Source organism: Cetorhinus maximus, chromosome 18, assembly GCF_964194155.1.
Source record: "Cetorhinus maximus chromosome 18, sCetMax3.hap1.1, whole genome shotgun sequence".
In the NCBI taxonomy this organism is placed as follows: domain Eukaryota; kingdom Metazoa; phylum Chordata; class Chondrichthyes; order Lamniformes; family Cetorhinidae; genus Cetorhinus; species Cetorhinus maximus.
This window is the reverse complement of record NC_135896.1, coordinates 90,965,049-90,987,939: the sequence shown is the minus strand read 5'-3', so window position 1 is coordinate 90,987,939 and position 22,891 is coordinate 90,965,049. Positions and strand designations below refer to the sequence as shown.

The following is a 22,891-nucleotide window of genomic DNA, read 5'->3' as shown; positions in this document are numbered from 1 at the left end:
CAACAGATAGGTGGGAATACCACCACCTGGAAGTTCCCCTCCAAGCCACTCACCATCCTGACTTGGAAATATATCACTGTTCCTTCACTGTCGCTGGGTCAAAATCCTGGAACTCCCTCCCTAACAGCACTGTGGGCGTACCTGCACCACATGGACTGCAGCGATTCAAGGAGGCAGCTCACCACCACCTTCTCAAGGGCAACTATGGATAGGCAATAAATGCTGGTCTAGCCAGCGAAGCCCACATCCCGTGAATGAATTTTTAAAAAACAGTTAAGTAGAATTGAGGCAATCTTGTGGTTTGGTCAAACTTTTCCCATGTGTTGTGGCTCGGGGAACAGTGGAGCTTTATGTTACAGCTCACTAATCCCTGTGAGCCGTGACAATATACCTACGTGAAAAGAAATCAAGCTGGACATTCTGAACTATTTCAGACCTTGACAGCAGCATGTACATAAGCACATAAGAAATAGGAGCAGGAGTAGGCCATTCGGCCCCTCTAGCCTACTCCACCATTCAGTGAGATCATGGCTGATCTCCTGCTTCACCGTTTTCTTGCATTATCTCTTGATGTTTCTAATACATCGAAATCTATTGATCTCAGTTTTGACTGTACTCAATGACTGAGCATCCCGCAGCCCTCTGGGGCATAGAATTCCAAAGGTTCACCACCCTCAGCGTGAAGAACTTCCCCCTCATCCCGGTCCCTCATGCACAGAGAGTGAAGGAGCTGCAGCATATTACCATATCTTTGAGGCACTTAGAGTACTTTTAAAATTCTTGCCGTTTGAGTTTATAATAGCATGTAATGAAGGAATCGCGTGCTGGTGCCTTCTTGTCAAAGAAGGGTGAGTGGCCTCTACCATAGTTTGACAAAATTCTGAAGTGCTTTTGTTGTTTGTTGCCAGTAAATCAATGTAAGTGTTCTAACCTTTAACCTGAGCATCCTAAACTATGACCCCCCACTGTCACCCATGTGTTGGCATCCCGGAATTATGAGAGCTTCCTTGCTGAGGCTTCAAGACTGAGATCTGCCTTTGTTCTGTAGCTGGACTCTTGTCAGGCGGTTGTCGTGCAGTATTCTGGCGAGATGTTGTTTAAAAGTGGGAGCAGCTGCTTGTGGGCTTTGGGGAGTCGCAGTGTTTTTCACTCGTGTTACTCCCAAGTATGATGGACTTCCTCTGAGAGGCCTTCAGGGCCATGCAAGAGACATCAAGAGGAAAAAGTCATTTTGAGATCTGAGTGGGGGCTAATGAGCTACGGGTGAAATTCCAGATTTTATAATGGCTGCCAGAGGTGTGACCATAGCTCAGATAGGGAGTAGCTTCAATAAAGCATATTGTTCTGTTTAACATTCAAAGTTATCTACTTGTACAACAACAGCTTGTATTTATATAGTGCCTTTTAACATCGTAAAACGTTGTAAGGCACCTGACAATGTTATGAAGCAAAATTGGATAATGAGTCACATAACGAAATATTAGGTCAGGTGACTAAAAGCTTGGCTAAAGAGGTAGGTTTTAAGGAATGTCTTGAAGGAGCAGAGAGGGGTAGAGAGGCAGAAAGGGTTAGGGAGAGAATTCCAGAGCTTAGGGGCCTTAACAGCTGAATGCATGGCCACCAATGCGGGAGCGATTAAAATCAGAGATGGTCAAGTGGCTAGAATTGGAGGGGGTGCAGAGATCTCGGAGGGTTGTAGGAAGGGAGGCAATTACAAAGGTAAATCTGAATGGAATGAGGTCAGGGAGGGAATTTGAAAATTCCTTTGCAGGGAGAGGGGCAAGGGGAGGAAGAAGGCAGGAGGAGAGTGAAGAACATGTAGCCTAGTCCCATGTAAACCAGCTTCATGCTGACAAATGGAACCCACAACTCGACATGTGTGTTCTGGAGGTGTCCCTCACGTGAATCATGCTGCTGGGTACTGGATTGATGGGCCTTGGGGAAGAATCGGGCTGAGGAGGAGGAGTTTAACCATTTTGGTAAAGCCTGGTGGAGAATTATTTCATTATTATAATATCGTATTTATTTTCCATGAACAGGTGAACGCTTGCCCAAACCAGAAAGAGGGAAGATGCGTGTACATAAAATATCGAATGTCAACAAAGCCCTGGATTTTATTGCCAGCAAGGGGGTTAAACTTGTTTCCATCGGAGCAGAAGGTAAGAATGTGAAGAATGGAACAGTCTATCCTGATCGATAGCCAAGTCAGAGATTTCTACAGCTTTATCCAGGTACAGAGGGGCCATTGTTACAAGTGCTGTAGAGTGGTTACTGCCCTGAATAAAACTCCCATCATCCCAGGCAGTGGAGTGCTTGTCATAATCCTATCCCTGACTCAGAAGAGAAAATATTTTCCATTACTCCAGCACTGTCCTACTTCGGTTTAGCTAACGACAGGTTTAGACGGAAGAGTGAAACAGATTTTATACTGGAATTTGTTTAGCTTAATATCCATGGAGACTGGAATCATTTCACCAGCTCACTACCCAACCCTAACCTAACTCCCAGTAGCAGAACTTAGACCCATGAGCAACCACAGCATGGTAAGTAGCAGAGCCTGCTGCATTTAGACACCATTTAATAATGCCAGTGGTGCAGGCACATGCAACTCTCTACTTCTCACATTCCCACTCCCCCTACTAGCATGCTACCTCTCGTAATTATGGCTGAGTGTAGGAGAGATGGTGACATTGTGGTAATGTCACTGGACTAGTAATCCAGAGGCCCAGGCTAATGCCCAGGGGACACGGATTCAAATCTCACCACAGCAGCCGGTGGAATTTAAATTCAGTTAATAAGTCTGGAATATAAAGCTAGTCTCAGTAATGGTGACCATGGAAACTATTATCGATTGTCACTAAAACCCATCTGGTTCACTAATGTCCTTTTGGGAAGGAAATCTGCCACCCTAACCTGGTCTGGCCTACATGTGACTCCAGACCCACAGCAATGTGGTTGACTCTGCACTGCCCTCTGAAATGGCCTAGCAAGCCACTCAGTTCAAAGGGCAATTAGGGATGGACAACAAATGCTGGTCTTGCCAGCGACACTCGCATCCCGTGAACGAATAAAGTATGGCCAGAATTTTCTGTTTGGCGTGGGGGGGGGGGCGGCCCCCTCGTAAAATGGCGCGCGATGACGCCGGGCGTGCGCTCAGACGTCACCACACGTCATTCTGATCTTTCGTTCGGCGGGTGTGCACCGGAGTCGGCTGCGCGCTCGCCGAATTGTCAAAGGCCTGTTAAGGCCATTAATAAACTAATTAACCTAATTGTCAGGGCTGCCCGTCCAACCTTAAGGTTGGCGGGGGACAGGCGAAGGGCCCAGCCGGCCTTCGCATTTTTCATGGAACCTCATCCACGGGTGGGGTGAGGTTTCATGAAGGGCTTATTAAATTAATAAATGTTTTTTAAACATTTGATAAACATGTCCCAGCTCATGTGACGCGCTGTCACATGAGGGGACATGTGCAAATGATGCTTAACTTTCTTCATTCTGATGTTTCAAATTGAATATTATCTCCCTCAGGCAGCTCCGTGTCTCTAGGGAGATTACTGCGCTCTTACGCGTACATTCGCAAAGCAGCGCAGGCCCTGACTCCCCCTCCTCCCCCCGCCCACACAGGTGGTGCTGAGCGCTACCGGGTGTGTGTCACGCCTGGGTGGGCCTTAATTGGCCTGCCCACGTAAAATGGCGGTGCGCAGCCGATCACGGGTGGTAATATGCTGCGTGCCGGCTCCCGCTCCCGACCAGCCCGCCCAACGGGGGGAAAATTCTCCTCTATGATGTGAACCAAAGTGACCATTTTACTCGTATAATATACATGGCATGAAGGATAATTCTGCGTGAACTTTACCATCCTGTTACCGTGCTCTCTGCTCCTCAATACCTCAAACATCAGATTGAAATACCTGCTTGCCAAAGTAGACTGAAGGATAATCCTGGCTACCTGGTGAACCTCTGTATGTGGGACAGTTTTACATGCTGTTGGGATTTTGTTGGCCCCTCTCATTGTCTGGGTGGATGTCAGACGAGACCTGTTTGTACTTTCTTATGGCCCCTGAAAAGCACACACCTATGGGTCTGTTAGTTTGGATCTAATCAACCCTGGATTTTAGATTTTGATCAAGTTGTCTGACAATGAGTGCTTCCTACTGGCATACTTTTTGCTTTCTGCATTATTTATTACATAGTAACTGTATAAATGAAGAAATAGTAAAAGTTGATTCATTGAAGTCTACAATTCTAAAACACCTGTAACATTTCAACATATCTGAGTAAAGTAGTAATGGCTAAGGCTGTGAACTTGTGTGGAACTGTGATTATCACATTCCACTGACAGTGGTTTGACTGGTACTGTTGCTATGTCACTTACACCTAGCTGTCTCCTAGCAGTGATGCCACAATTGTAACTAGCTGTTCAAATTACAGGAGTGTTGTTCACTCCCAACACATAGGTCTCTCAAAGTTCGTGGCACAATCGTGTACAGCATAGACCTACTGATCTGTGTTTCTCCAACAGTGGGGAATCCCATTGTGCTTCTGTGTCTTCCAGTCTGTCACCAGTTCTAGGAATTGCCTGGCCTGCCTCGTAAACCTAATGAGTTACTTCAGGAGAGCAGCCTGCACAAGGCATGGAGCGAACCAGCACGATGACATTCATATGATCCTGAGGGGTCTTGACAGGGTGGGTGTGGAGAGGATGTTTCCTCTTGTGGGAGAATCTAGTATCAGGGCCCACTGTTTAAAAATAAGGGGTCACCCATTTAGGACAGAGATGAGGGGAAATTTTTTCTCTTCAGGGTCGAGGGTCTTTGGAACTCTCTTCCTCAAAAGGTGATGGAAGCAGAGCCTTTTAATATTTTTAAGGCAGAGCTAGATAGATTCTTGATAACCTTTCACCCCCTTGCTTATCGGGGACAGGCAGGAATGCGGATTTGAGCTTACAATCAGGTCAGCCATGATCTTATTGACAGGAGGAGCAGGCTCGAAGGGCCGAGTGGCCAACTACTCCTCATTTGTATGTATGGTGCACTGGGTCGGTGAAGCCTTTAGTCCTGTTACACTCACTGTTTTAAAGAAAAAAAATCATCCATTTAGAATGCATCTTCCATGATGTCAGGACAAAGTGCTTTTTGAAGTGTAGTCGCTGTTGTAGGGAAATGCAGCAGCTAATGTGTGCACAGCAAGCTCCCACAAACAGCCATGAGACAGTGACCAAGTAATCTGTCATTTTAGTGCCGTTAATTCGAAGATAAATATTGGCCAGGATCCTGAGGGTATCTCCCCTGCTTTTCTTTAAATAGTGTCATGGAGTCTCTTACACCCAGCTGCAAAGATTGGCTGCACCTTGGTTTAATATTTCCTCTGACAGTGCAGCACTCCCTCAGTACTGCACTTGATGTGTTAGCCTAGATGTTACCCTGAAGTCTCTGGAGTGGGTCTTGGGAGTGTTAGAGCCAATCGAGCCTCTGCTGCCATTCACTTAGATCATAGCTGATCTGCACCTTGATTCCATTTACCTGCCTTAGTTTCATAAGCCTTAATGCCCTTACCTAATGTAAACCCAGAAACCTCTGAGGCTAAATTGAGCCAAGGCTGAAACTTTTTAAAAACCTTCAGAAGTCTTTTGATCAAGGAAGAATGAAATTGCATTGACATAGCACCTCTCATATCATCAGGATGTTCCAATGCGCCAATGAAGTACTTTTAAAATGGAGTCTTTGTGACGTGGCATACAGGACAGTCAGTTTGTGCCGTGAAAATCAAATGTCATTTAGCTCATTGCTGTCCAAGTGATTATGGTTTTTATAGTGTTAGCTGGGGGATAAAAAATGATGGAGACACCGAGAGAACCTCCCACAACGTCTCATTGAATAACGGCATTAAATCTTTTGTGTTCACCTGAATAGGTGGAACGTATGAAGGGCAACAGTTTCGACAGGTGTTGGCTTAGACCTCAAGTGTCCTCAAGGCCTGTGGTGTGGTTTAACCCCATGACCTGTTGTCTCGGGTGAGATTACTAATGTGTAGAGGCCGGCGATACCATCTGGCGCCTCCCACCTCTGCTGGGAGAGGCCAACTGGACAAACTGAGACCCGGGGACAGATTTTGATGGGCCAATTCGGGCCGCAATGGAGGCAGGCAGCCAGATGAAAATTGTGGCGACACTGTGCAGCGAGACATCCCGCCTGCATTTCCAACGTCAGTGGTCTTTGTGAGGGCTGGGGGAGCATGGGCCTCAGAGCTCACCAAGCTCCTAAACAAGCCAATTAACATCGTTAAGGGTTTGTTAAAAGCCCGCCTCTGCAAACTTTCTGGGTTTCCCTGGGGGCAGCTGGCTCTCTGCAGCTGTCTGCCTCCGATCAGATGAAGAGAGGTGAGGTCCTCGTGGAGCTGGGTCATAGAGGCCAGAAAAGATTCAAAGGGTAAGTGTGGCCCTTTGAAGTTAAATTTGCAGCAGCCCATCACAGGTCAGGAAAGAGTCAGAATGAAGAAGTTTGCCATCTCAGCAGGTTGTCACTCTCTGGCATCGCATGGGCATCGAAGCAGTGGGTAAGACTCCATCTGAACACCAGTACAGCTGCAGTTGGAAATGGGTGCTGCACCCTCAGAAATCGAGGCCATTGGAGATGAGGAGAAGCCTGCACAGAAAGGGCAGAACGCCAGGGATCAGGAGGCCAGAGGATAGGGACCAGGGACACAGAGGAAAAGGAGATACCACTTTGAGCACGGGATCTACAGGTAGAGGTGAAGCCACCTGTACATGACTGAGAACCAGTGCTGAAAGAGACTGTGACTCTCTTGGTACTGGATCACAGACATCTGTGTCCTTGTCAGTGCAGAGCACTAGCAGCTTTGCACAGGTGGCTACACGCTGGTACGTCATCCAGGTGACTGATGGCCTCTAGAGAGATGTGGACCTTGAGGGATGGTGAGGGCCCGGCAGGGGACAGCTTATCGGGGGAGGTGCAGGAGGTAAGAGAGGAAGAGGAATTGGAAGTGGAGGGAGATGAAGCTGAACAGAGAGGTGCCCCTGCTGCACAATGAGGTGGCTTGCTCCTCCAAAGAAGAGGACCTCTCTCCTTCCCATCATGGGTGCCAGACCTCCCGCTCCCCTGCAACATCTCACTTCCCTGTGGCGCAGTGGTAGGCTGCGGCGTAAACCCTCTCCCTCAGGACAACCAACAGCCTCAGTGATGGCTGCCATGGGTGCGTGAAGGAGTCTTCACCTGAGCCACCTCTATTCCTGCCCCCACCAGCATTTATTGGACAGGAAAACCGTCTCCATATCAATTAAAGGCTCACTCCCACAAAAATCTAAACCTCAGTCAGTTTCCCACTGGATAAAAGCAAAAAACTGCGGATGCTGGAAATCCAAAACAAAAACAAAAATACCTGGAAAAACTCAGCAGGTCTGGCAGCATCTGTGGAGAGGAACACAGTTAATGTTTCGAGTCCGCATGACTCTTCAACAGAACTAAGGAAAATAGAAAAAGGGTGAAATATAAACTGGTTTGGTGGGGGGGAAACAAGAAGAGCTGAATAGAGGGCCAGTGATAAGTGGAGATAACCAAAAGATGTCACAGACAAAAGGACAAAGAGGTGTTGAAGGTGGTGACATTATCTAAAGGAATGTGCTAATTAAGGGTAGAAAGCAGGACAAGCAAGGTACAGATAGCCCTAGTGGGGGTGGGGTGCGGTGAAGGAATCGAAAAAGGCTAAAAGGTAGAGATAAAACAATGGATGGAAATACATTTAAAAATAATGGAAATAGGTGGGAAAAGAAAAATCTATATAAATTATTGGAAAAAACAAAAAGGAGGAGGAAAATCAGAAAGGGGGTGGGGATGGAGGAGAGAGTTCATGATCTAAAATTGTTGAACTCAATATTCAGTCCGGAAGGCTGTAAAGTGCCTAGTCGGAAGATGAGGTGCTGTTCCTCCAGTTTGCGTTGAGCTTCACTGGAACAATGCAGAAAGCCAAGGACAGACATGTGGGCATGAGAGCAGGGTGGAGTGTTGAAATGGCAAGCGACAGGGAGGTCTGGGTAATGCTTGCGGACAGACCGAAGGTGTTCTGCAAAGCGGTCACCCAGTCTGCGTTTGGTCTCTCCAATGTAGAGGAGACTGCATTGGGAGCAACGAATGTAGTAGACTAAATTGAGGGAAGTGCAAGTGAAATGCTGCTTCACTTGAAATGAATGTTTGGGCCCTTGGACGGTGAGGAGAGGGGAAGTAAAGGGGCAAGTGTTGCATCTTCTGCGGTTGCATGGGAAGGTGCCATGGGAGGGGTTGAAGAGGTGGGTTTCTGACACAAGCTGACCCAGCTCCTATTTCCCAGCAAAATTCCAGCCCCTGTGGTTCTGCACTTTAAAAATAATAAAAACTCCCAAGGTGTCTCACAGGAGTTTTATCAAGCAAAATTTGACACCTAGGACAAAAACAGAAACATAAAAGCACACGTACAACAGTTATTTCTTTCTGTACACTTCTTAATAAGAAATACAGCTGTGTGTGAGTGCATGTGTGTGTTTCCTGGGGGGGTGCGTGTGCGTGCTTTTTGGTGGGTGCGTGTGTTTTTGATATGCATGCACGTGCGTGGTTTTTTTGGTGCGTGTTTTTGTGTGTGCGCGCTTGCACTGTTAGGTATTTGAATATTTCTGTCTTGTTTGAATTAGTCATCTGTGAGCTGTTGAATGCAAATACTTGCTCTGTGTGGTGAGAATTATCTGGAAAGCTTTCCTTGTAGCATAATGTAGCATATTTAAAAGACCTTTTGATCTTGTATTCCTCATTACAATTCATTTTAGTTTTAGGTCAGTTATCCTGAATTCTCTTGTTCTACAGGCAATACTATCTCATTCTTTTGATCAAGTCTCCTCCTCTCATTGTTTTAGTTCCATTGCTCAAAGCAGCCGCATGCCTGTAGCCAAACTGAAACCATTTAGGACTGAGTTTCATTCAGTTCTTATTTTTTTAATATATAAAGGGCTACTGGTTGCAGATGTGCCCATCTTTCACCGCATCTCTTCATCCATTTCTATATCTTTATCTTCCCCCAAACTCTTCATCTCATGGACTCATTTGTGTTAACAATTAAAAATTTCTGCCTCGCCTCCAGCATTGACCTTATCAAACTTAACAAAAAGCAAGTGAGGAGAATAACAACCAGTTTTTAAAATAAGTTGTGATAAGATTACATGAAAAGGGCAGTCCTTTCCTCTCCTTTTTCTCCTTCACTCGCATCTTTCTCCTTTTTTCTGTCCTTTACTCTCTTTTGACTGCCCTTTCTTGCTCTCATTCTCTCTCTCTCTCTTTCTCTCTCTCTCTCTTTCTTTCTTTCTTTCTTTATTTCTCTTTCTCCATTCTTTTTTCTCTTATTATCTCATTTATTTTCTCTCCCTCTCCTAATCTCACGATTGAACAAACTGCATCACTGCCAGTCAAGTGTGTTGAAGTGCAGTCACCTCCTGTAATTTAGATCAAATGCAGCAAGCAGTTTGTGCACAGCAGCATGCCAGCAGCAGATATTAGGTAAATGACCAGATGGTCATTTACTGGTGGTGAGGACATAGGGGAGGGCTTCCAGCTCTTGATTGGAAGATGCTGAGGGATCCTTTACGTCTGCCTGAGAGGGCAGATGGGGCCTTGGTTTAACGTCATATCCAAAGACAGCACCTCTGACAATGCAACACTCCCTCAGTACTACGCTGGAGTGCTGGTTTCGATTGTGTGTATGAATTTGTGACCTCTTGAATTGGAATCAAGGCGGACATCTGAAAGAGAATTCCCAAGAATTTTAAACAGCAAGTTTAGTTCACAATGTTTCAGTCCAACTGGGGCATGAGGATGAGGTTGGAAGATCAATACGGCGTGGGGGCGGTGGTAAGTCGTGTTGCAATATGACTGAAATTGATGATAAAGAGGCAGCATGGTGAGCTTATGTATGTATTGTAGCAGGAGATTGCAGACTACTAGGCCATTCACAAGGTGATGAAAGTCCTGATCCTAGAGGAAGGTTACGCCCCCTTTTAAGAGCCTCCCCTTTAAAGATAATTGCACCTGGAATGGGAGCACCTAGAGTGGCAAGAGTCTTGCCCCAGCCAGCTAAGCATAAGCAGGGAGGTTCAAGAGAAGTAACTCCTGAAAGAGGTTGGGAGTTGAAGAGCTGAAAGATGTACTGTGTGGTCTCACTTTTGCCTTTTGTTTTCTCATTCATTTCCTGTTCCTTTCCCAACCTCGTGACAGCACAAACTGCTTCACTGCCAGTCAGGTGCTCTTGAAGTGCACTCACTGCTGTAATACAGGGGAAATGATTGTGCTTTAGGAGGTGTTTGGACCTTGGATTGTTCAAGGACAACGTCAAACTGGAACACCCGATAGCCTGTAAATAAAGGACATGTGGAGCCTTCTGAATCTGGTTGGGTATCTTCTCCCCAGAATATCAGGGCTCTGTTAGTCAAAGTGATCAAGGTAGGTCTCCTCTCCATAACCTGCCCATTGAAACATTTGGTCTCCATCACTGAACCCTGGCAGCAACATGCCTGAGGGATCAGGTGGGGGGAATCATGCATGATCCACTTTAGAGTGTAGCATGTTGGCACTTCAGTGTAACACGTGATGGCATCGTCCTGTTGTCCTGCACAAAAGAGGAAACTTATAGGGGGTGGCCAGGATGAGCTGATTCAGGCCTTCCCCCTCTCAGGGCCACACTCCCTGTCATCTATCCCCTTTCACTTAATATAGGATTAGATGTGACTTGACTTTACACATGGAGCAGCTGGTTCATAAATGATGCAACATCAGTGCTGCGGGGATCTAATTTATTTTCAGCACGTTCCATGTTACAAGTCTCGAAGCACATTGTAGCTTGTCGTCTGTTGCAGTAGCTGCTGACCTCTTGTTCCTTGAGCAGCTATTAAATGAATTAGTTGGAGATGTGCTCAGCCCAGGTGGTGCAGTTGCAGCAGCTCCATCTGATCCTCTCCAGATGTGCCCTATTAATCCCACTGTCTGGATTTCTACCATTTCACTTCAGCATATCTTAGCAGTTTGGACAAAAATATGTGCATTGTTTTTGGATGTGAAGAGGAAAATTCACTGATCCTCAAGCAAAATGTTGATCCGCTCGTAGTCTTTTGTGACTTGATAGAATCTGCTTTCATGATGTGGTTACTCTTTTTGCAATGGGATACGGGGATAGCAATGATCTGTTGCTTTGAGCCGATTTCAGTGAAGACCCTGTGTGTTGTTTGCAACCCTTCTCAACTCCCTCCTTTCTAAAGGCACTGACCCATCGTCTTCTCTTAGGCAGACCCTGAGGATTGAGGATGACTTGCTTCCACTCTAGTCCGATGGGTTTCGAGATGGCTGACGAGCCCAATGCATGACCCTGCCACATGTGGGGTGGGTAATGCTTGAAGAGTTGCGTCGGAGGGTTGTTTGAAGGTTTGTGCACTCCCTTCGACGCCTTCACTTTGCCTCTGCACGTTCCTGACGAAGTCTCTTGATGTGCTCGGTGCCTTCTTGAATGAACGTTACTCGTCACCTTGTTGCTTCATTTGGCCTTCTCCTGCACGTTGTGTCTGTCTTAGGGAGGCAGTGTTGAAGTCAAGGCGCCTGAGTCCCGAACTATGGTGGTGGTGCAATGCTCAGGTCTGTCACTGCTGAGTTTGTCCATCAGGGTCCTAATGTTTCAGGTTTAAATGAGTGGAAGATGCCTGTGTGTGATTTTTTTTTTTAATAAGTGAGTTGATCATAGCACCCCAACAGTCTCGACAAAGCGGGGCCTTGGTCCAATGGCAAGGGGTCTCAGACAATTGGATGCAAGGCTTTACTAGCAGGGCCTGTGCATGATCGTACGCAGATGCGTATGTGACCTGTGGCCAGGATGATCCATGTTGAGCTAATGAATGACTACCTCCAGGTACCTCACTCAACTGGCTGTCCTTCACATATGACTTTCTGCATTTGGTGTCAGAAAGGCAGTTGAGTTCAATCCCAATATACTCTCATGCAATTCCAATCCACAGTCTGTGCCAAGCGAGCTCGTTCCAGCCCAGGCAATACTTGGAATGCTACGGTTGACTTCTGGGACTGGAAAATTCTGATTTCTTTTTTCTCTATCCTAGACCTACTGGTTGTTGATTGAGTAGAGGATTAGATTCAGCCATGTTGCATTGTCAACCCATCCTTTGTTAACACAGCAGCTTTGCCTCATCTCTCACCTTGGAGCAGATACTCTAGGGCTTTTGGGCCCTGCAGCCCTAACAAGAGTCTAAACCTTCGGAGGGGGGGCGCACACAGAGAGAGAGAGAGAGAGGGAGGGAGGTGAATATCTGATGCTTTTGTACACAGTTTAAAAAATGCAGGCAGGTGCTACTACAAAGAAGCTAGTTTCATAAGAATCTTGTCTGCATCTCCTCTCATCATAATCACTTGCAGCCCCATTTCCAACAGATTTTTGACTGACAAGGGAGTCAACAGTTATCGAGGTTGGGGGGGAACAGACAGGAATGTAAAGTTTAAGGCCGCATCAGGTCAGCCATGATCATACTGACTGGCAGTGAAGGCTTGAGGGACCAAATGGCCTACTCCTGCTCCTATTTCTTATGTTGAAGTCAATACGGCTCAGTGGTTTTACAACTTAATTTTAAACAGGGGATCTCCCTGTAAAGATTGACTGGCTCCCAGGTGGAAGCTCTTTTCGTGACTCCTGAAAGCTAAATTTTCAGCTGCCCAGAGCTATCTTCTGCATAAAAAGCTGTTTAGTCATATTCAGCAATAGATCTAACAGTGCTGGCAACAAAATGCACAGAAATTGAATAAAATGCATCCTTTCCTCCCAAGTCCTCCAGATTCAAGGATTGAAGCCAGATGATACAAGCTGATTCCGCGCCCCCGCCCCCCCCGAGATCTGTCAAATACTGTTCATAATGTTTTTGCAAATTGTATAGCAGTGGGTAAGACCGAGACAAAAATGCTTTTATAAATTAGAAGTGCATAATAACTGGCAAAACAAAGATAAGTGTTGTGAACTGTTAAAGAAAACTCAGGGAGCTCTTCGAGCAGCCAAAAGGCTTCTGGCAAGAGGGGTAGTTGCCTATTGTGGCAGCAGCAATGGGAAAAAGCTGTTTCAGCTCCTCCAGAGTCAAAGGACCGTCAATGACTGTATTAGACCATTGAAAGATACTCGAGGACAGCTTAGAAAGGACTCTGTGAATACCGTGGATGCACAAGAACATAAAAACAGGAACACATAAACTAGGAGCAGGAAGGAGTTAGCTATTCTGCCCCTCGAGCCTGCTGCACCATTGGAGAAGATCATGGCTGATCTGATTGTGGCCCAGCTCCACCTACCTGCCCTTACAGGGTCTGCCCGCTCCCATAACCCTTTACTTCCTTGTAGATCTAAAAATCTAACGCAGCTTTGAATATATTCAATGATTTAGCCTCCGCTGCTCCCTGGAGAAGAGAGTTCCACAGACTAACGACCCTCTGAGAGAAAACATTTCTCCTAATCTCGGTCTTAAATGGGAGACCCCTTATTTTTAAACTGTGTCCCCTGGTTCTAGGCTCCCTCACAAGGGGAAACATCCTCTTATCATCCACCCTGTCACGTCCCCTGAGGAGCTTGCATGTTTCTAAAAGATTACCTCTCATTCTTCTAAAAGCCCGTGGATATAGGCCCAAGCTGTCCAACCTTTCCAGCCAAATGAATATTTTCCGTTGGCCTTTACTGTTGAAGGTGAGGCTCAACTAACCACGTTAAGTGTGGGAGAGACCAAAACTGCACATTTGAAGATTCCAACCCAGCATCTTGTACTTGAGGTAGCTGTGATAATAAAGAGAATAATTTTTTATGTAGTGGACCTTTCAGAAGCATCTTTCTTGTTCACTCCCCCACCTCACCAGACTGAATCAGGTAAGGACCATGGCCACAAACCTGGTCACAGACCATGTCTGTTTCCACCGTGTGTCTGAATCCACCCTGCAAAGTAAGCAGCCAAGTTAACATCTCAAAGGCGTGTCCAATCTTCCAAATGAGGATGTTGCATGTTCGAATGGGGATCTTGCCAGGAACTCTTCAGGACTTCAACAACTTACAATTATATTGTGCCTTCAGCTTAGTCAAAATTCCCAGGGTGCTTCACAGGAGCATTATCAGACAAAATTTGACGCCGAGTCACGAGATGTCAGAGCTGGTGACCAAAAGCTTGGTTGAAGAAACCTGTTTTGGGGACCATCTTAAAAAAGGGGAGAAAGGTAGAGTTACTTAGAGGTTTAGTGAGGAAATTACAGAGCCTGGGGCCTAGGCAACTGAAGGCACGACCACCAATGGTGGAGTGTTGAAAATACAGACACTGCAAGGGGTCAGAATGAGAGGGTTGTAGGCCATGTTCCCACTGAGCCATGTGGCCATGCACAAGTTTCCTCTTGTGTGCGGCCAAATACACAAAATTTAAAGGGCCTGAGCACTTGACTTCACGCATGCACTACAAAATAAATTAGTCGGAGGTATGTTGGCCGGGCGAGGTGATATTACAGAGGTAGAGAGGGGTGAGCCCATGGAAGGATTTGAAAGCAAGGATGAGAATTCTAAAATTCAAGCATTACTTTGAAGAATTTCAAGAGATTTTAAAGGGGATTGATTTGATGGCGTTGGGAATGCTGACTACAGAAGGGATTAAATATTCAGGATTTGACGTATGGTCTTCCCCACAGACCCAACTAGAAGGATATGTGATGTGTGTGAGGGCCACAGCATGTGGTTTGGCAAATCACTGTGAAAATGGAGGAGTGGACCAGTTTGGTGGTGGGGGGGGGGCTACTTACCTTTTTATTTTGGGGCGTGGATGTCAGACTGTAATAGCCATGATGAATGTGCCGTTAGACACCAGAGGCTTCACTGAGGGCAATGTTCCTTTTAGTGCTGCTCAAGGTACTATGCCTGTAAAGCTCAATACTGTCATTTCCTTCATGATGAGCTGGGATGCTATCGTGTTTCCAATGTACGGTACAACACAGCCCTTTGTGTGCTCCTGTTACTGGACAATGCAAGCCCCCAGGGAGCATTGACACATTCATCAACATTTCAGGCACATCCTCTTGCTGGTTAACAGGCAGAGAAGGCAGTGAGCTGGTGCGAATTCCCCTGTGATGTTGTGACCTAGTGATTATAAGTTCCCGATAAAAGCATTATTTGACGAATCCCTCACTCATTTGGACGCAGGGTTGAGCAGACTGCACCCTGAAGGTAGTGCAGATCAAGATGGAATGCTCAGTGCACCAGCGGATTCCTGCAGAAATCCCGACTCTACGTGTTTCACAAAAAAGGAAGACTGCCCCGAGTTTGTACAAGAATTTCTTTTGAACTATACTTCTGAAGTTTGATCTTGCCAAAGTGAGCTCACAGCAGTGTTCGAACCACCTGACCCCTTGCTTGTTTCATATCCATCAGGAACCTTTCCATACTGCACACTGGTGCCCTTTCCTTATCTGAGAGTTTAGAAGATGATTGTAGGCAGACTATTTGGCTGAGGAGGAGATCGTAGCCTAACTCGAACCTTTCCTCCTGCAATGTCCACATATGTGTTTTTTGAGTAGGGATAATGATCAGGGACAGAAACCTGAACTGACTTTTTCTCTTCCTGATGCAGGAGTGCATATGGAGTTAAAAAGTCTAACTGAGTCCTGCTTAACCCCACACAGACCATGGATGGAATTTAATGCTCTCCTCCAAGGTGAGTTTGGCGGTGGGGGAGGGCAATTAATCAGGCGGGAGGGTGACAGGTCGGCAACCCGCCCCTGCCAAAATTAAGTCTGTGACAGGAAGGCCAGTGGAGGGCCTTCCTAACCCTTCCCAACTACTGTGAAGAGCCACCCCACCACCTCCCTCCACTCTCTCTCTCTCTCTCTGTCTCTCTCTCCCCCACCCCCCCCAACCAACCAACCAACCCTGCTCCCTTTCTGCCGATCCCTTGTCCTCCCACCCAGCAACTTTTTCCAGTCATCACTCACCTGTTGGTTTGGGATCCAGCCGATCCTAGGCCTCTCTGGTGCAATACCATCAACAGCCACTACACCTCTTTGGTGCTGTCGAGCAGTGAGAGCTGCCGGCCTCTGATTGGCCCAGCAGCTCTTGGCGGGCAGGACTTCCAGCCCCTGGCTCCTTGATCCTGGATCAGGCCCACCACTGGCCAATTAAGAGGTCCTTAATTCAGCAGGCCTTCCCCAAAAGAGGCAGAGGTGTCAGCTGTGGCTCAGTTCATAGCACCCTCGCCTTTGAATCAGAGGGTTGTGGGTTCATGTCCCACTCCCGGAAACCAAGAACTGTGATTGTACTCAAAAGAGTTGCAATCTGTGACTGTTGATAACTCGAAAGAGTATCACTTTCATAAAGCAATAATTTCTTTGGAGGTGTCAGCTGTGGCTCAGTTCATAGCACCCTCGCCTTTGAATCAGAGGGTTGTGGGTTCATATCCCACTCCCGGAAAACCAAGAACTGTGATTGTACTCGAAAGAAGTTGCAATCTGTGATTGTTGGTAACTCGAAAGAGTTTCCCCAAAAGAGGCAGAGGTGTCAGCTATGGCTCAGTTCATAGCACCCTCGCCTTTGAATCAGAGGGTTGTGGGTTCATGTCCCACTCCCGGAAAACCAAGAACTGTGATTGTACTGGAAAGAAGTTGCAATCTGTGACTGTTGGTAACTCTAAAGAGTTTCCCCAAAAGAGGCAATGTAGGCTCTCACTGACCCTCTAGCCAGTAGGCAAGGCCCCTGTTGCCTCTATTGAGCACCACCCTACAACTTAAACCTCAGTCCCTCTTAAATCTCTGGCTGGTCTCCATAATATACTATGGTTAAGTCCACATATGTGCCACTGTCAAATATATCCTACGGTTCCGTGGAACCTTACTGAGACAGATAGTAGGAAACTGGAATGGTTAGGGTCTGTAATTTCAATCTTGCCTCCTGCATGGCATGAAGGCTATTTACATCAAAACCCTAAGGAAAAAAACGCAAGCTTAACTTACAGACTTTTATAATTGGTTCCACTTTCCCCAACTATCTTGTCAGAAAAGTAGCTGATAACATTGACATGGAAAGGCAAAAAGAAAGCATCTCACTCTACACAGGTGTTGCACATCTGTGAGGTGGCTATAATGGTCCTTTATTTTAGCAGAGCAAGCTACAATGCAAATAGCATTAGATTACCCCTCTACCAAAGCCTACCTATCCTATAAATAATCGGAAGCCTTTATGGTGACCACGTATAAAAAAACTGATGCTAAAAACCAGTCTGCAAGCGTTGACCAATGGACTTAGTCAGCATTGAGGGATGCTTTATAATATTGGCTTCTTTTGCTTGTAAGATCTACAGCCATTTTAGACTAAACTTGCTGGAAACAATCTGCTAGTTCTTGGTGTACCTCATCTTTCCCCAGGTGTGTCCAAGCTGGGTGGTGTTCTGCATTCTGACCATTATCTGAGTTTCTCGAGCCCTTTCTCTGTTGAAAATGATCCATTTTACAGGTTAATACCTCTGTGCAAGAGGATAATGTCAAACTGCCTGCAGTGTGACTCTTGATACTTGAATTCTGATAGAATACAGTGAAATAAGTCTTATTGCAGCTGATGTGAACCAGCCCTGCCTATCTGTAAAAATATGATTCTGTTAGGGACATTAGGTCATATTAGGTCACTTCCTGAATGGGAGCCACACATACACAGCCATCGCAATACTTGCCAAACCTGGAAACCCTCATGAAATACACTGCCCATGATTAACACTGATAAAAACAGATTGCCTCATTCCCCTTTGCTCTTATTCTGGGCTTGTATTGTTCTCCAGGACTAGATAGGTACTTAATAAGTTCCTCTATCAAGTGCTGTAGACGTCGACTCCTCCTTCTAAATGAACACGTTTACATTGTGTTACGCTCATCACTCCTCCGTTTGATTCAGTGGTAATATTCTATTTCCTGGGTCAGAGGTCATCTTTGGATGAAACTTCAAACCAAGCTTTCTCTTCAGGTCAATGTGAAGATTCCATGACTATTTGAAGAAGAGTAGGGAGTTATTCCAATGTTCTCGTCGAGCAACACATCAAAAGCAGATTAGTATGGCATCCGACTGTTCTGTGGAATCTTACAGAGACAGACAGCAGGAAACTATAAGCCCAACATCTGTCATTGGGAAACTGCTGCGATCCATTATTAGGAAAGTAATAGCAAGACATTGAGAAAATCATAATTCCATCAGAGTCAGCATGATTTTGTGCCTGGCAAATTTATTTGAGTTCTTTGAGGATGTAACAAGCAAGGTGGATAAAGGGGAACCAGTAGATGTCAAGTATCCTTTATCCGTAAATCCCGAAAACCGCCCTTTTTTGAACCTCATCAACCTTTAGCGGGGGGAGTTTATGACCTGAGCCAACATGAAATTTGCCAACCCCACCTGACCACCAGTGCGCGAAGTCTAGCTGTTTGTTTACACATCGGCGCTTTGAACCCTCTCCTGCAAGCAGAATCGCAAATGGCGCCGGGGCTGGGAACTTATGACCGGTACCCTGTACTTATTATTCAGTGAGAGACCTTACTTTTCTAGCCATTGTATTTACTTTAGCTAGCCTAGGCTTCGGCCATTGTAATATAAGTAGGCCTGGGCCTATGTGCGGTATCCGAAAATCGGAATTTTCTGCAATCCGAAACACGATCAGCCCCGAGGATTTTGGATAACGGATGCTCTATCTGTACTTGGATTTCCAAAGGGCATCTGATAAGGTGCCGCATAAAAGGTTAATGCGCAAAATAAGAGCTTGCGGTGTTCGGCTGATGCATTAGCATGGACAGAGGATTGGAACTCACAGGAAATGGGAAGTTGGGATGAATGGGTCATTTTTAGGTTGGTAACTAGCGGATTGCCACAGGGATCAGTGCTGGGATCTCAGCTGTTTACGGCTTATACTTCACTTGGGTGAAGGGGCAGAAAAATTGGAGCGCGGCTACCCGGGGTGGTGTCAGGGAGCTGTTCTTCACAGAAAAGGTAGTGGAAATCTGGAAGTGCCCCTTGAAGCTCACTGGAAAATTCAAAACGGAGGTTGATAGAATTTTGTTCGGCAAGGGTGCGAGGAAAGAAGGTGCAAAGTTGGAATTGAGACCCAGATCAGCCATGACTTATTTGAATTTTTTTTATTCATTCATGGGATGTGGGCGTCACTGGCCAGCTCATCATTTATTGCCCATCCCTAATGGCCCTTGTTCAGAGGGCATTTAAGAGTCAACCGCATTGCTGTGGGTCTGGAGTCACCATGTAGGCCAGACCAGGTAAGGACAGCAGATTTCCTTCCCTAAAAGATATTAGTGAACCAGATGGGTTTTTATGACCATCAGCAATGGTTTAGTGGCCATCATCAGACTTTTAACTCCAGATTTTTTTTATTGAGTTCAAGTTTCACCACGTGCCATGGTGGGATCCAAACCTGGGTTCCCCAGAGCATTAACCTGGGTCTCTGGAATCCTAGTCCAGTGACAATTCCACTATGCCACTGCCTCCTCCAATGGCGGAACAGCAGGCTCGAGGGGCTGAATGGAACTCTCCTATTCCAGTGTTCCTGTGAAACAAGGTGGGAGGGGAAGGATTCCGATTTATCATAGATTAATAGAATGGTTACAGCAGCAAAGGTGACTATTTGGCCCGTCGTATTCATGTCTGTTCTCTGCAAGAACAACTCACTTGGCCACACTGCTCATCCCTCCCCCACCAACCCCCAACCCCAGCCCACCAAAGTCCACCACGTCTTCTCAAATTTTTTCCTATTCAGATAATTGTCCAATTCCCTTGTAAAAGCCACGGTTGAATCTGCCTCCACCACACTCTCAGGCGGTGCATTCCAGATCCAACCCACTCGCTGTATTGAAAGGTTTTTTCCCCCCCATGTTGTCGCAGATTGTTGCTCCTAATGAAATAAAGCTGCTGTATCTCAGCTGCTGAACTTTGCAGAGATCCCTGCCTGGGGATTTGTACTGCAGTAGCTTAATTGAACAATGTTGGAGCTGACGCAAATCAAATCCATCCTGGCTCACAGGAGTACACCATGAGGGAATGAAAGAAGCCCTTGGGACATTTTACCATTGTTTCTTTCTTTCGGGTGCACTTGGTTGTGTTAATTTTCCAAAATGGCCTAACTTCACCGTATGAACTCCCCAATGTATTTTTGCTGGTGTATGCGTCAGCACTGTGTAAAATGAAGGTTGTGGGGATTTCCCTCCTGAAAGCTATTGCTTCCCTTATTTGGGGAGAAATATTCTATAATTAGCAATCTCAGAAAAGGAAAGTCAACCACTGCATGATACTATACACTTTGTCCTTCATCCTTTCCAGATACTATACACTGTGCAGTAGATGCACACTTATACTGACACTTGTTACATCAAGTGCCTATGCAGATTACAAAAGAGTGCAGCAACTTCAATATTATAATAGACACCCACCTCTCGTGAACAGGCTGGTACTGTGCTACCAATATGAAGAGGCAGACTATTTAACTGCTGCAGTGAACATTGAGCTGATCGCAGTTTCCACTTAAAATTGTATTGACTATGCTGCCAGTCTGCTGTCTTGAGTTGGATGTTGGCCAAATCCCTTTTCCCGGGGAGTACATTTGGAGGCAACCTGCAAATGGAAGGACTCAAGGGCCCTTTCGGACAGACCCAGGCCCTCTGGTCATCTTGCCTGCTGCTTTTACGGTGCAGGGATGTCTCGGGCAGGCTGATTTCGGCAGGTCGCAGTTAAATAAGGGAGGTGGTGATGGTGTGGGAACCCAGCTCTGGGCGAGGCTTGCCTTCACAGCAGTGGTGCCTCTGGTGTTGCCATGTGTGCTGGCCTGCTGCTGCTGCTTGTAGCTACTCCTACCAGGAGATCTGCTGTCATGGTATGTCATGCTGGTCTGTCTTGCACCATCCTTACACACCCACAGTAGCTCATCTGCAACCGCTCGGTGACGTCCATCATCCAACTACACCCAGGTCGACCCTTCTTTCTGCTGCCCTCCGCTTTACCTCTAAAAACAACATCTGTAGCTTCTCAGCTCTGGTCAAATGGGTTTTCTTTTTACTTTTTACTTTTCTGGATGTCACTTTTTAGAGTTCTTTTTTTCTCTTACAATTTCAAACACCTCTATTTATCTTCTGGCCTGTATATGGAATTTTGAACATACGTCTTAGCATCCACATTTCAAAGGCCCCTACTTTCTTCCACAGATCTTTATTTAGTGCCCAGGTTTCTGAGGCAGATAGGCAAGTGGATAGAATGTCACACCTTATGAGCATTTTCCTTGCTACAAGCTTGTGTTTTCTTGTTGTTTGCACATCCTTCATCTTCACTAAATTACTTTTGGCTATCTCTATCCTTCTTCTGGCTTCAGCATCTGCTGTTATCATCTGTCCTAAGGAGACCAGCTTATCTACTTGTTGCAGTATGACACCGTCCCATCAGTCTTCACTATAGTCCCTTCTAATATATTCCTTCTATTTACCATTGTTCTTGTCTTTTTGGTGTTCATATTCAACCCACATTCTAAACATTTTTAGATTTTACTTGATGCTGGCCATGACTAGGCTAAAATCTCAGGCAATAAATGAAAGCAGAAAATGCTGGAAGAACTCAGCAGGCCGGGCAGCATCTGTAGAGAGAGAAACAGAGTTAACGTTTTGATGTACAATTCTTCTTTGAGTTAACATTTTGAGCCTGAAGAAGAGCGATACGGATTCGAAATGTGAACTCGAAGAAGAATCATGCATCGAAACGTGAACTCTGTGTCTCTCTCCACTGATGCTGCCAGACCTGCTGAGTTTTTCCAGCATTTGCTGTTTTTATTTCAGATTTCCAGCATCTGCAGTATTGTGCTTTTATTAAAATCTCAGGCAGCCGAGCGAGATGAGCAATTCTGGTTGAACACTGTGGACCTGGGTAAGACACTCCCTGGAGTTGTGCCCCGCACGTGAATTGAGATTACAAATTTGGAACTGAGCAAATGGAGTTCTGTGTGTCGCTCTTTGCTCTATGGAATGCACCCCCAGAGGTGCATGCAGAGGTTGTAGACTGAGTGGAAGGAGCTCTACAATCTAGATTCAGCAGCTGTCCTCATTTGAGTGGCTGGACTTTCTCTCTGACAGGGCGAAAGCTGTGACCATTGTGCCTGTATAAAGCTGCTCCTACGTTGGCCTTGACACTAACGGGAAAGTATTCATTGAGTGCTCTCAAGGTAGTTTCCCAGGGCAACTCCCAATCAGGAAGCGGGAGATACTTATATTGCCAAGATCCTTCTGATTCATAATGACTATGTTCTCTGGTGTTTAGAAGAATGAGAGACGATCTCATTGAAACATGCGAGACTCTGAAGGGGCATGATAGGGTGGGCGCTGAGAGATTGTTTTTGCTGGTCGGGGAATCGAAAACACGAGACACAGTCTCAGATGAGGGACCGATCATTTAGGACAGAGATGAGGAGAGATTTCTTCACTCAAAAGGGCTGTGAATCTTTGACATTCTGTACTCCAGAGGGTTGTAGATGCTCTATCGTTGAATATGTTTAAGGCTGGGTAGACAAAGTTTTGGTGCCTCGGAGACGAGGGATATGCGGGGGTAGACAGTGTTACAGTCAGGGGAGAGCGGCAAGCTGAACTCCTATTTTTCTTGCCACCTGTTCGTAAGCCGAGGTGTTTTAATTTTTGAAATGGGCGTGACATGTTTCCCAAACCCTCTGTTTGTGAAGTCAATTTTCAAGTGACTCGCAGCAAACTCTCTTTAGGGTTAAAACTGAGGTATTGTTCATTCATACATTCAAGCCTGGGGGATGGTCGTCCCAACTATGTACACACACACACAA

The 22,891-nt window shown here is 46.0% G+C and overlaps 1 protein-coding gene across 7 annotated transcripts in view; it reads left to right on the top strand.

Annotated features, from left to right (window-relative positions):
* The window catches only part of actn1 (actinin, alpha 1), a 211,321-nt gene that overhangs the window by 92,728 nt on the left and 95,702 nt on the right, over positions 1 to 22,891 (top strand). For all 7 annotated transcript variants that reach the window (XM_078563178.1, XM_078563177.1, XM_078563175.1 and 4 more), the window contains exon 3: positions 2,040 to 2,159. In XM_078563178.1, coding sequence (XP_078419304.1) covers positions 2,040 to 2,159 — 120 coding nt within the window. The remainder of the gene's footprint in view (positions 1 to 2,039; positions 2,160 to 22,891) is intronic.